Genomic DNA, 14,433 nt, shown 5'->3' with positions numbered 1-14,433 from the left:
TAATTAGTTAGGCATATATACAAGATTTTGAAATTGGACGTCAAAGTCATTCTCAATTGTACACCATAACATAATTTATGGTTTACAACTTTTGTTATGCTTTTTTTTTTTTTCTCGAATAAACAACTAATGATATGTTTAGTACGAGAGAAAACATGTAAATGATACATGTAACACATTTCCACATTTTATCCGATAGAAAAGTATAATATCAAACGTAAGATAAACATTAACCCAAACATGCAAACTAAAATGAATAAAAAAAAGTTTCTTCAGACAAGATAGTAAGGAGTTTGTTGCATTGCATAACCCAACATGCAGAAAGCCATGATTTTCATGCCAACATCAAAAACATAATCAAGATATATACTTATTTAGCATATTATGTTATCAACATATTCTTATACTTCATTCATTGCTTAATGCCGTAAGAGGTGTACTAATAATGTTCCAATCCTTTCCACCAAGAAAGCAAGCATCTCCCAACAACTCTAACATTGTTTTACTTCAATGAATGACAGGCTTTAAGGGATGAGCTCTCAGCTGGGACAAGTCTAGGCTAGAATCTAGTTCTTCATCCAATTCACCAACAACGCTTCTGAAAAATCCAAATGGAAACACTATTAAACCAACATATGATGGGTTCAGATGTGACGATAAATATCCAAAATGGAATAAAGTACAAGATATAGGATAAACAGACATACATGTTGTCACCCCTAATGATGTATAAACCCAGAACAAGCTGCTGAACACCTTCCTGTAATTAGAATTGAGAATGAGTGACATGAGGAAAACAAATAAAATTATGACATGCAAGACAGAAACAGGTAACAAAACTATAAATTAAAAAATATTCAAAGTGAAGGGAGGGGAAGCCGGGAAGGCATAGGAAAACTAGCAACCACATGAATTTGTAACCGGCATTTGTCAAATGCAGAAAATTCCAATTCAAGTTATTTAACAATCACTGCCTTAACTTCAGACAGTAGGGGTGAAAGAAAAATAAATAAGCCATTAGCCACTACTGTTACTGGCGCAAACCCATATATTCAAATTCACTAATTACTACAAAAGTCCAGGAAAAAAGTCCATGGCTTCAAATTCACTGGCTGTATAAACAATAAAAGGAGAGCAAGATAAAGAATTTCAACATCCTGATCCTAATTAGTAAAAAGACAAATATTCAAAATTCACTTGTGTCACAAAAAGTAAAATACAAATGCATATCAAGCTCAAGATGTTGGATATCATGTCAATAGTCAATGCCTCATCCCATCATCAAATTCAAACATGCCTAACTTTTTTGGATTAATCTAACATGCACAATGGCCATAGGTCTTTCATGTGAACAAGTACTCATTTACCACTGGATCAATGATGTCCATCATATTTAACGGTACATACTACACACTGAGTCATTTGTCATCTTTACACCAAAGTTTTTTCTGGGTAGCCTAGCCTTGGCAGATCAAGAAGTTTTTTTTATCACCATCAAACAAACGAATACCACTTTCCATTTGATTTCAAATTCAACCATGTAAAATTGAATATGCTTTTGAGAATTACATGTCACAAATAAACCTAAATATCATCACAAGTATTCTGAATTACAATCACGTATTACAGCAACAGCAAAAAAAAAAAAAAAATCTCTTCTTGAACCTATCATGTCTCTTGAAAAAAAATAAGAAACGTAGAAATAAGGGGTTTAGGTCTTTAATTTGAGACGGCCATAGGCGAAGCGCCAAGAGTAATCACATAGTGTTGAAATCAGATTTACGGCAGAGAGCCGCCTACATGGCGGTTGACCGTCTTTCCCTCTCCGTATACTCAAATACTGCTTTTACTGTCAATAACAGATGTTGAATTATTTGTGGCCAATATAATTATGTTTTCAGATCTGGGCATTAAGGTGTGTGAAGAAGATGAACAGGGGCAGGGATGACCAGATGCTATAGAAGCAAAGGTGCGAATAGGAGGGAATAGATGAGAAAAAGATCCAGTGAGGTAGGTTTGTGACAGATATACTATGCCTTTATCATCCAATGGTATAAAGAAACCGTGCACAATCTAATTGACTTGTGCATTGGAGCCATCGCCAATTTTGTCATGTCAAAAGAACAATTATTGTAGGTTATAAACACATATAGCTTGTATTTGGATAGAGTGCAAAAAAATTCAATATCAGGCATATCTAAGCTAATAATTTAGTTGTTATTTGAACATCAAAACACAGATGCCTTATGTGACACCGTATGCGTTTATCTCTATCTCTCTCTTACCTTGTACAACTTAAACACATTCAAAAATACAAAAAAAAATAAAATGATACCGTATTCAATATCAAAATTCTAATGCCAACAAATCATTCCTCAAAGAAATTTAAGCGAGTGCATAATGTAATCCTTACCCTGGTAGAAAAAACACGTTCATGGGATTCATCAAGAATTATATTTGTTGCCTGGTCAAAACCTTTTAGAACTCCCTGAAATGCAAACAGAATAACATCGCAATCAGAAGTTAAAACAACATTAGACATTAAAAACAGACTCACACACCGTACTGTCAAGCTAATTTCATGTAGAATACAAAGACTTACCACTATGTTTCGTCCATCATTTGTAATGACCGAAATTTGCTCTGCGAAAACAACCAAAAAAACAATAAAAACTTTAACCAAAATTGCCTCTCATAGCATAGCTCAAAACAGAAAACACATCTCAATAAAATCAAATTTGACAAATATCACCTTCAAAGTTTCGAAAGCAAACACGATAGTAAATAAATATTAAAAACTAAAACCCTATATTTTAAAAGAGCCTAGCTGCGAGACTCAGACACACCAAATGCTGAGAAGTGGGAAGTTACGGGTTCGAACCCGCGCCCGAACATTTCAATTATTTTTGCATCCTTTTAGTTTAACCCTATTTTAGTTTAGTCCCCTAAAGATAAACCTACCATAACAGGTTAATTAATACTTAATTTTCATCAATTAATCCCTTTAAGATCAAATCCCTAATATTAGCTCCACCATAGAAATTAAAATATAAATATGAAAAAAATTAGAATATTAGGCATAAAAAAAATGAAATAAGTTGAATATTGCTTACGATCTACAAGAGACTCGAGTCCAGGGCCACCGGTTGCCATAATGATAATCTCACAACTGCAAAAGTGTTAATTAATTTAAATAATTAAATGAATGAATAACAAAATTGAACTATGTAGTGAAAAATTGCGGAGCATAAAATAAAATTTGGGGAAGAAACCAACCGAGAAGAGAGTGGTGAGTTGAGAGTGATGGCGGGGGAATGAATGAATAATAAGGTTTCAGTTTGTGAGATTAATCAATCAACTTCACCGCAACACTTTGGTTCTTTGGGCCGGGTTTTCACTCAACCGGTCCAACATAAAATAGGTCTATTTTATTTAGGGTAGTGTTAACTTGTGCCTTTAGGGCACATGATAAGATGTCCGAAAAAAGAAATATTCCCTTAAATTTTATGCATTCAATTCATTAAAACATAAATTATTAAATTTAATGTAAGCATTCCAATACATTATTTCTACATTTGGCTTTTAAACTTGTGCCTTAAGGGCACAAGTTAACATTTCCCTTTTATTTAAACTAGCTACCTATCTTTTCCCTCTTTTTATTGCGAAAAATTATGAACGGTGTTTTTTTATGAAATTTTGATTTTGATTAAAACTAAAAATATAAATATTTGTTGCTTTTAATTTATAACGAACCAAAATAACCATAATTATCTATTTCAATCACACCAACAATATAACAAAAAAAATATAATCTAATTTTTTTTTTTAATAACACCAACAACAACCTTTATTGTAGAAAAAGTTTTTTAAAGGTATAATTGGGATAATAAAAAAGTAAGTATAAATATACTCATCTAGTTCGTTACACTTTTTAAAATTCAGCAATAAGTATAAAAGTAAGTATAATCCAAAAGCATTCGAAGTGAATTCGAATTCTAAAATCCGGACAATGCTTATGTATAATCAACCATCAGAGTCTCTCATATTTCAGCAGTTTTGAGTTTTGCTTTTAAAAATAACAAAAAAAACTAAGTAAAAAAATGCTAAAAACTAGTCAAATAAAATCATAAAAATACCACCAAAAAATTCTAAAAATCAAATAAAGCTAATGCAAAATTTTTCGGATTTTCTGAGAATATTTAAAATTTTAAAAAAATGAAAAATGGGTCTAAACGATGGAATTTTGGATTTTGAAGGGCGGAGTCCCGTAAGAAGTTCCTTCTAGGGGAGTCTTGGTCCTTAATTTTTTTCTGATTTTCTGAGGAAGTTTCGGAGCAATCTGATCAAGTAGCTCGAAAACCTGATTTTTGACTAAGAACAGCTAACAGTGACCCAAAACAGAAGGATGAGAGTTAAGAATATTAATATTGTCCATAAAATGATTATCCATGTTACAAGTATGTTCAGAATTTGTTCTGATACAGTTCGAATTATATCATCTGAACTGTTTTTCACTTTAAAAAATGGTGTTTAGGGGGTGTTCAGATTATATAATCCGGAAGAATCAAATAGTGTGCCCTATTTTTTTTAGGGTTTCGGATTACAAAATCCGAAAAAATCCGAAATTGTGAAAAAAAAACTCATTTTTTCACCCTACGGTGGGAAAAACTCAAATTCGAATTACATAATCCGAAGGGCATTTTCGTAAAAAATAGGCGCACAAGAAACAAATAGGGTGGAAAAAGTAATAGTCTATAGAATATTGGATCAGATTAGACTATCTCATAAGACTTCGTGTCGTTCCACTATCAATATCTTTGTGTGATTTTTTCTTAAAATATTAATGAAATATTTTAAATTTATCATCTAATTTTAAAATTATTAGTATTTTTTTAAGAAGTCAAAAGATAACTATATTAAAAACTTTTAGAGAAATTATATATTAGAAAAGGGTACAACTCCACGACATATCAGATTATCCTTCGTTGAAATCCTTTTATTAATAACTCTCCAAACAAACAGTGACCCTTTGAGAGGTGCATCTTTGTTCCAGACTAAGTCGTTAACTCATTATACAAGTCGTCAAATAAAAATATATTAATTATGAAAACTACAAGCTAAAACTTTTTAATTTTTCCCTTGAAAAAAACTTTCAAACTTTTAAAGTTTATAAATTAATTACTATTTGGTTCAATTATTCAATGTTAATGTAGAACACTGTTACACTTGTTTCGAATCATACCTACTTGAATAGATAATTGTATAAAATAGAAGAGTATTACTTTTCCCACCCTATGACCTTCTCCCGCGCCCTGTAAAATTTTCAAAAATGCCCTTGTGCATTCGGGATTTTAAAATCCGGATTCATGTTTACTATTTAGGATTTTATAATCCGGACAATCCTTATGTATAATCAGCCATCAGACTCTCTCACATTTCAGCAGTTTTGAGTTTTGCTTTTAAAAACAACAAAAAAAAACTAAGTAAAAATGCTAAAAACCTGGCAAATAAAATCATAAAAATATAAAAATAGCACCAAAAAATTCTAAAAATGAAATAAAACTAATACAAATTTTTTCGGATTTTTCTGAGAACATGAAAAATTTTAAAAAAAATGAAAAATGGGTCTAAACGATGGAATTTTGGATTTTGAGGGGCGAGTCCCGTAAGAAGTCCCTTCTAAGGGATTCATGGTCCTTGAATTTTTTCTGATTTTCTGGGAAAGTTTCGGAGCAATCCGATCAAGTAGCTCAAAAACCTGATTTTTTTTATTAAGAACAGGTAATAATGACCCAAAAACAGAAGAATGGGAGTTAGGAAGATTAATATTGTACCTAAAATGACGATCCATGTGACAAACATGTTTATAATTTGTGCCGATACAGTTCGGAGTATATAATCCGAACTGTTTTACCTTGAAAAAGGGTGTTTAGAGGGTTTCCAGATTATGTAATCCGGAAACATCATGTAACGTGTCCTATTTTTTGAAGTTTCCGGATTACAAAATCCGGAAAAGTCCGTTACTCATTTTTTCACCCTTTAACAAAAGAAAACACTATTCCGGATTATAAAATCCGGAAACTCAATGGCATTTTTGGAAAAAATAGGACGCGCGAGGAAACCCAAAGGGTGGGAAAAGTAAATCCCAAAATAGAATGAGTAAATGAAAACGTTTTAAATGGGCTGGGCTGGCCCACATGGCCCAATATGGTCGGACTTTATTTAATAAGAGTACCGTGTTGGAACAAAATGTGTTTAACAATGAACCTCAAAGAGTTTTGATGATAATAAGGTATTAAAAATTGTAAATTGGACTAGCTAATATTTGTTCAAGTGTACAGGACCACAGTTAAAAAGTTACATCATTAATTGGTTCTGAATGAGCAAATAAAGAGCAAAAGAAAATGAAGCTTAGACGATTCTGAAGGCAATACGCTCCTGAAAGTTGAAAGCGCTCCTGAAGTCAAGCTGCTCCTGAAGATAGTAAAAGCGCTCCTGAAGAAATAGTGCTCCTGAAGAATAGTGCTTTTGAAGACAAGAGGTCCAGAAGCCACATTATCAGAAGCTGCATCATCAGAAGCTGCATCATCAGAAGCTGCCTCATCAGAAGTCATTTCACCAGAAGCTGAAGATCAACTGGATTTGCAGAAGATTCAAAGATTGAAGAATCTACATTGCAAAAGCTGTCTATTGGACTCGAAAACACAGCAGAAAATTAGTGGAACATTGCAACGGTCATTTCAAAGGTGTTTGAAGGCATGTGCTTGCAATTTGGACGAAAGCGTTGACATTGTACTATTGTACGAACTGTACAACCACCTTCTCCACTACTCTGTTTTGTGTCCACGCTACAAGACAAGAAAACAACTTCAGAATACGGCTTCGCCTGCAAAGATGTTCCTTTGGATAAGGAATGGATTTCAAATTTGTTCTTCATAGGACAACAACCAAATCAGGCAAAATATCATTGGTGAAAGATCAAGCTTCAACAACGACTCTTTGGTGTGCTGGCAATTTCATAACGTCTCTTTCACACCTCTATTTAAAGGAGTGAAGACTTAGAGTTTTGGCAATGCAAGAACGCTGAACGAAAGACTCACAACATTTTTACAAGTGCCAAACCTCTGCTGAAATTGTTCTGCATTCACTTAGAATTTCTGTGTCTCAAAGTCATATCTTAGAAATTCTTAAGTCCATTGAGTCTGTATCTGATTTATATTGTGAGCACCTCTGATTGTATATCAAGTGTTCAACCTTAAACAATTTTCTGTGTAATTTTGTTTAGTTAGGAAGTCTCTTGCAGTTGTGCTTGAGCAGGAAGTCTCTTGATTGTGTTCTTGAGCAAAGGAAGTCTCTAGCTTGTGTGCTTGAGCAAAGGAAGTCTCTTGCTTGTGTGCTTGAGCAATTGTAATCAGATATTACTCTTAGTGAAATCTCCTTGGAAGTGCAAGGGGGACTGGACTACTTCCGGATTGTGGAAGGAACCAGTATAATTGCTTTGTGTCGTTCTTCTTCTCTCTCTCTGTTTTATTCCGCTGCATTTAGATTTTGATCATCACTTCAGAAGCTGTCTCACTTAGCTTCTGATCAGTGTGTTCAGTTTTTAGGAGAAACGAAGAATTTTTCAAAACACAATTCAACCCCCTTCTTGTGTTTTTCTCACCTTCAATTGGTATCTAGAGCCTTGGTCTGTTGTGTAACACTTAACCGTGCAACAGTCAAAGATCTGAGAAAAACATGTCGACTCCTCCTCCTACTGGTTCTGGTGATACTATCTATAAAAATGTCTCACATGATTATAGTGATAGTAAGAAATCCAGTGTTGGGAAGATTCCAAAATTCAATGGAGATGCTGAAGAATTGTCTTGGTGGAAGACCAACTTTTACAGTTACATCATGAGCCTAGATGAAGAATTATGGGATATTCTGGAAGATGGTGTTGGTGATTTAGTCCTTGATGAAGAAGGAGCTGATGTGGATAGAAAGAAACATACTCCAGAACTGAGGAAACTCTACAAGAAGCATCATATTATCAGAGGAGTCCTTGTCACTGCCATACCCAAAGCAGAATACATGAAGATGAGTGACAAATCCACTGCGAAAGCTATGTTTGCTTCTCTCTGTTCAAATTATGAAGGGAGCAAGAAGGTCAAAGAAGCAAAGGCTCTCCTGCTTGTACATCAGTATGAGTTATTCAAGATGAAGGATGATGAAACTATTGAGGAGATGTACTCAAGGTTTCAAACCTTAGTTTCTGGGCTACAGATTTTAAAGAAGAGCTATGTTGCTTCTGATCATGTAAGCAAGATACTCAGAAGCTTACCTGCCAGATGGAGACCAAAGGTGACTGCCATTGAGGAAGCTAAAGATTTAAACACTTTAAGTGTCGAAGATCTTGTTAGTTCTCTCAAAGTTCATGAGTTAAGTCTTAATGAACATAAGTCTACTAAGAAGAGTAAATCAATAGCTCTTTCATCCAAAGGCAAGTCATCAAAAGCTCTCAAAGTGGTTGAATCTGAAGAGGAAGAACAGTCAAGTTCAGATTCTGAACCAGATGCTGCTGAAATGGCCATGCACTCAAACAGACTTCAATATCTGACCAAGAAGAACAGAAAGTTTCTCGCCAGAAGGGGTAACTCCAGAAGCTCAAGGAAAGAAGATCAGAAGGGATGCTTCAACTGTAAGAAGCCGGGACACTTCATTGCTGAATGCCCTGATCTTCAAAGAGAAAAGTCAAAGGACAAGTCAAAGAGGTCTACATTCAAACCAAGCAAATTCAAGAAGCAGATTAAGCAGAGTTTAATGGCAACCTGGGATGATTTGGGTAGTGAATCTGGATCTGATAAAGAGGAAGCTGATGAAGATGCAAAGGTAGCTGTTGGGTTGGTAGCAACAGCAACTTCAGAAGCTGGATCAGATTCAGACTCAGAAGATGAAAACGAGGTATATTCCAAAATTCCCAGAGATGAACTTGTTGAGTCACTTAAAGAACTTCTTACACATTTTGAAGTAAGAACCAATGAGTTGAAGGATTTAAAAGAAAAATATGCTGATTTGGTACAACAGCAAAAAATCAAATCTATTGGATCTGAAAGCTTCTGAACAAGGACTTAGGGGCTTTGACTTCATGTGTAAAACATATGAAGATCAGCTCAGGTTCTTATGTCAGAAGCTACAAGAAAAGTGTAATGAAAAACCTTTAAGTAACCATGAAATTGCTCTTGAAGATTTTATTATATCTGGCATTGACAGAAGCAGAGTAGCTTCTATGATTTATAGCATTTACAAGAACAATGGCAGAGGAATTGGTTTTCCAGAAGTGAAACTTGAGAAAACCAATCTAAAATCTTGTTGTGAATGCATCAAGGAAGGTCTGAAAACCTTCTTTGTACCAGAAGGGGCTGAGTTGGAAACTGTTGTTCAATCAGAACCTGAAGCTTCTAGTTCTAAGGCTAAGATTACTTCAAAGCCAAAGAACTCTAAGTCAAAGGCTATGATCAAATCTGATTCCAAGATTTCAAAGGTTAGGATCCTGAAAAGATCAGAACCTATTCCTCAGAGTCTGGTGAAACCAAAATCTGGGGTTCTGAAGTCTAAGTTTCAGAAGAAGACAGTTACTGCTTCTGAAGTACCAAAACCTAAGGTGATGGTTAATCAGAAGCAACCCAACTCACAGCACAAGGTACAAGAAGTGAAGAGTAAAGCCTTAAGTACTAACCTTCCAGGACCCATAGGACAATGGGTACCTAAATCTAAAAATGTCAATGATGCAGGTATGTCTAAGAGCAGTGCCAAAGCAAAGATCATGGTACCTAGACAGCGGTTGCTCAAGACACATGATAGGAGACAATTCCATGTTCCTCAGCCTAACAATGAAAGAGGGAGGAAATGTGAAGTTTGGAGGAAACCAGACAGGCAAGATCATAGGTACAGAAACTATTGGTAATTCCTCTACCTCAATTAATAATGTATGGTTGGTAGATGGTCTTGAACATAACCTTTTGTGCATTAGTCAATTTTGTGATAATGGTTATGATGTGCTTTTTGAAAAACCCAACTGTACAGTAATCAACAAGGAAGACAAATCCATTGTGTTCAAGGGAAAGAGAGTTGACAATGTCTATAAAATCAATTTTTCTGAACTGGCTGATCAGAAAGTGATTTGCCTACTATCAGTGAATGATAAGAAATGGATGTGGCACAGAAGGTTGGGACATGCTAACTGGAGGTTAATCTCTAAGCTTAGTAAGTTACAACTTGTGAAAGGGCTACCAGACATTGACTATCATTCAGATGCACTCTGTGGTGCATGTCAGAGAGGTAAAATTGTGAAATCATCTTTTAAAACCAAAGACATTGTTTCAACCTCAAGACCTTTAGAATTACTCCATATTGATTTATTTGGACCAGTGAGTACTGCATCCTTATATGGAAGTAAATATGGATTAGTCATTGTTGATGATTACAGCAGATGGACGTGGGTGAAATTCCTGAAAAGTATGGATTATGCATATGAGGTATTCAGTAACTTCTGCACACAAATTCAAACTGAAAAAGAGTCAAAAATTTTGAAAATCAGAAGTGATCATGGTGGAGAATTTCAAAATGAGCCATTTGAAGCTTTTTGTGAAAAAACATGGAATCATCCATGAATTCTCTTCTCCTAGAACTCCACAACAAAATGGGGTTGTAGAGAGAAAGAATAGAACGTTACAAGAAATGGCCAGAACCATGATCCATGAAAACAATTTGGCTAAACATTTTTGGGCAGAAGCAGTGAATACAGCATGTTATGTTCAAAACAGGATCTATATTAGACCTATTTTGGAGAAAACTGCATATGAACTCTTTAAAGGAAGAAAACCAAATATCTCTTACTTTCATCAATTTGGATGTACATGTTACATTCTGAACAACAAGCTCTACCTAAAGAAATTTGATGCCAAGGCCCAAAGAGGAATCTTTTTAGGTTACTCTGAAAGGTCAAAGGCATACAGAGTGTATAATTCAGAAACACTCTGTGTTGAAGAATCTATGCACGTTAAATTTGATGACAAAGAGCTTGAAGATAAAACTTCAAAGCAATATGAAAGTTCTGCAGAGATACAGGTTCCTGAAGTTACTCCAGAACCTGATCAGATAGCTGAATCTGAAGATAGTCCAGAAGCTGAACCCACATCAGAAGCGCAAGATGAAACTGCTTCTGATGAAGCACAAGATGGCTCACATCAAGCAGATCCTCCCAGAAACATATTCAAACATAAGTCTTCACATCCTGAGGAGCTAATCATTGGAAACAAAGATAGTCCAAGAAGAACAAGATCACATTTCAGACAAGTAGAGTCAATGATTGGACTAATCTCAATGATTGAACCTACAACAGTTGATGAAGCACTCTCAGATGATGGATGGATCCTAGCTATGCAAGAAGAGTTGAATCAATTTCAAAGAAATGATGTGTGGGATCTGGTACCCAAACCTCAGCACAAGAACATTATTGGAACAAAATGGGTATTCAGAAACAAGCTGAATGAGCAAGGTGAAGTAACAAGAAACAAAGCCAGGCTTGTTGCACAAGGGTATAGTCAACAAGAAGGCATTGATTACACTGAAACATTTGCTCCAGTTGCAAGATTGGAAGCAATCAGGTTACTTCTTTCCTATGCAGTTAATCATGACATAATATTATATCAGATGGATGTCAAGAGTGCATTTCTCAATGGTGTCATAGAAGAAGAAGTGTATGTCAAGCAGCCTCCTGGATTTGAGGATATTAAATATCCTGACCATGTTTTTAAACTGAAGAAATCACTATATGGCTTGAAACAAGCTCCTAGAGCTTGGTATGATAGACTAAGTAATTTCTTAATCAAGAATGATTTTAAAAGAGGACAGGTTGATACAACACTTTTCAGAAGGACCCTTGGGAAAGATATTCTTGTTGTGCAAATATATGTTGATGATATAATATTTGGTTCTACTAATGCATCTCTTTGCAAGGAATTCTCTAAGTTGATGCAGGATGAATTTGAAATGAGCATGATGGGAGAGCTGAAGTTCTTCCTTGGCATTCAAATCAATCAATGCAAAGATGGAGTCTATGTTCATCAATCAAAGTACACAAAGGAGCTTCTGAAGAAGTTCAAACTTGAAGATTGTAAAGTGATGAACACTCCAATGCACCCTACGTGCACCTTAAGCAAAGAAGATGAAGGAGCTAAAGTAGATCAGAAGCTGTATAGAGGTATGATTGGTTCTTTGTTATACCTTACTGCATCTAGGCCAGATATTTTATTCAGTGTATGCTTGTGTGCAAGATTCCAATCAGATCCTAGAGAATCTCATATGACTGTTGTCAAGAGAATCTTCAGGTATTTGAAAGGAACAACTAATCTTGGACTCCTTTATAGGAAATCCTTAGATTATAAGCTAATTGGATTCTGTGATGCTGATTATGCTGGTGATAGGATTGAAAGAAAGTCAACCAGTGGCAATTGTTAATTTCTGGGTGATAATCTTATATCCTGGGCTAGCAAAAGACAAACAACTATTGCTATGTCTACAGCAGAAGCAGAATACATTTCAGCTGCAAGTTGTTGTACACAACTACTTTGGATGAAACATCAGTTGGAAGACTATCAGATAATTGCTAACAGTATTCCCATTTATTGTGATAATATTGCTGCTATTTGTTTGTCTAAAAATCCAATTTTGCATTCAAGAGCTAAGCACATTGAAATCAAACACCATTTTATCAGAGATTATGTTCAAAAAGGAATTTTAGATATACAATTCATTGATACTGAAAATCAATGGGCTGATATATTTACTAAGCCTTTAACTGTTGAAAGATTTGATTTTATAAAGAAAAATTTGAACATGCACTTTGTATCTGATTAAATGCTTGCTTGCTCCTGAATAGGATTTTAGGTTCTGAAGTTAGTTCAGAAGCAGTAGTCCATCAGAAGCTCTTTATTGAGGTTCTGAGGAAAACTCGCTTCTGATAATGATGACGTCAGCATCTGAAGTCCAGAAGCTGGATTTATTGCTTTCGAATAGTTGAATTAGTGGAAACGTTGGGAGTTACTTTTTAAAAGTAACTTCTGGCCCACTAACTTGGTAGTTACTCTGTGAACTTCTTACGTGGCCTGTATGTGTTGGTGTATAACTAAAAGGGCAATGATGATTTAATAGCTTTGAAAGTACTTTTCACGCGCCCCCAATGTGTCATTAATGTTATGTTTGTTTGTCTCTTTTGAATTGCAAACGTTTTTACTCTTAAACACTTTTTCAATTCACACACTACTCACTCACAACAAACACATTTTGCTCTCAAACCTCTTGCGAAGTAAGCGCAAAAACCTTAGAACCCTATATTCTCTAAATCTTCTTCAATCATCATCAAAATGGCATCATCAAGCTCAAAAGTTTCTGAATCTACCTCAAACATGCAAAGCGCACCAGAATCTGGGTCCGTCTACAAAGAGAAGACTATGGATATTCCATGGAAATCCTTAACAGTTCAAGTAGAATCACCGGTAGACTTCGCTTCACTTAAGAAGTACAAAGTGAACATGGAAGGATTGATAGAAACTCAGAAGCTGTCTGAGTATTTCAAGATGCTAAATGGGCCAACATATGTGAACTTGGTCAATGACTTTTGGTTAAAAGCTGAAGTGTACAATGAAAAGCCTGCAAAAGTTGTAAGCAAACAAGCTGGGTCAAAGAAAGGGAAAATGACCATGGATATGAATCCTACATCATTTGATAGCTTAGAAATAAGGTCTGAAGTGATGGGCATTCCTATAACCATCACTGAGGGCGTTATAGCTAAAGCTTGTAGAATGAATGCAGAAGGAAGGTTTCAAAAATAGTCAAGAAGGAAGATGTCCTGCTGCAAAGCTACTACAACACTCTTCTGGGTGGAAACAAAGATGCTAAGCCTTCTGAAATGGAGATTCACAACAGAATGTTGGTGAAATTCAGTAACGATTGCTTCTTTCAAAGAGCAGGTGGGTCTGATCAACCCAACAACCAACAGAAGCTAGCAATTTACTTCATGACCAATCTGGAAAAGATAAACTTCCCAAGATATGTAATGGATCATCTCTGCTGGGCTATAAATGAAGGCACTATTAAAGGAAGAAAACAAGTACCTTATGGAAGATTATTGTCTGAGATCTTTCATCAAGGAAGAGTGCTGGACTTCTTGAGAAATACAAGGAGTGCTTTTGATAAATGCTTTGAATTGTCTACTGCGGAAAGGACTATTAGTAGTAGGAGCTTATTCTCTATGAAGTTTATCAAGAAAGCTCCTGAGAATGAAAAGTGGTTGGAGATGACCACAGAAGAAACTAAGATTATCAGGAACTTTCCTTCAATCTTTGAGGAAAGTAATTCTAAAATCTTGGCTAAATCAGTAGCTGAGTATGT

At 35.2% G+C, this 14,433-nt stretch overlaps 1 protein-coding gene across 1 annotated transcript; it reads right to left on the bottom strand.

The window, feature by feature from the left end:
* Positions 1-267: 267 nt before the first annotated feature.
* On the bottom strand, positions 268-3,404 carry LSM8 (Small nuclear ribonucleoprotein family protein). The gene is made up of 6 exons (XM_085703654.1): positions 3,277-3,404; positions 3,114-3,169; positions 2,603-2,643; positions 2,414-2,488; positions 708-760; positions 268-598 (listed from the first exon to the last, which is right to left on the bottom strand). Exons 2-6 carry the CDS (start codon positions 3,151-3,153, stop codon positions 508-510), a joined length of 300 nt encoding a protein of 99 aa, XP_085559780.1. The 5' UTR covers positions 3,154-3,169; positions 3,277-3,404; the 3' UTR covers positions 268-507.
* Positions 3,405-14,433: the final 11,029 nt, after the last annotated feature.

The sequence above is a fragment of the Medicago sativa genome, chromosome 4 (genome assembly GCF_051527215.1).
Source record: "Medicago sativa cultivar Bolivia chromosome 4, Bolivia_mono, whole genome shotgun sequence".
Lineage (NCBI taxonomy): Eukaryota > Viridiplantae > Streptophyta > Magnoliopsida > Fabales > Fabaceae > Medicago > Medicago sativa.
The sequence above is the reverse complement of the archived record's forward strand: the minus strand, read 5'-3'. Positions and strand labels throughout refer to the sequence as shown.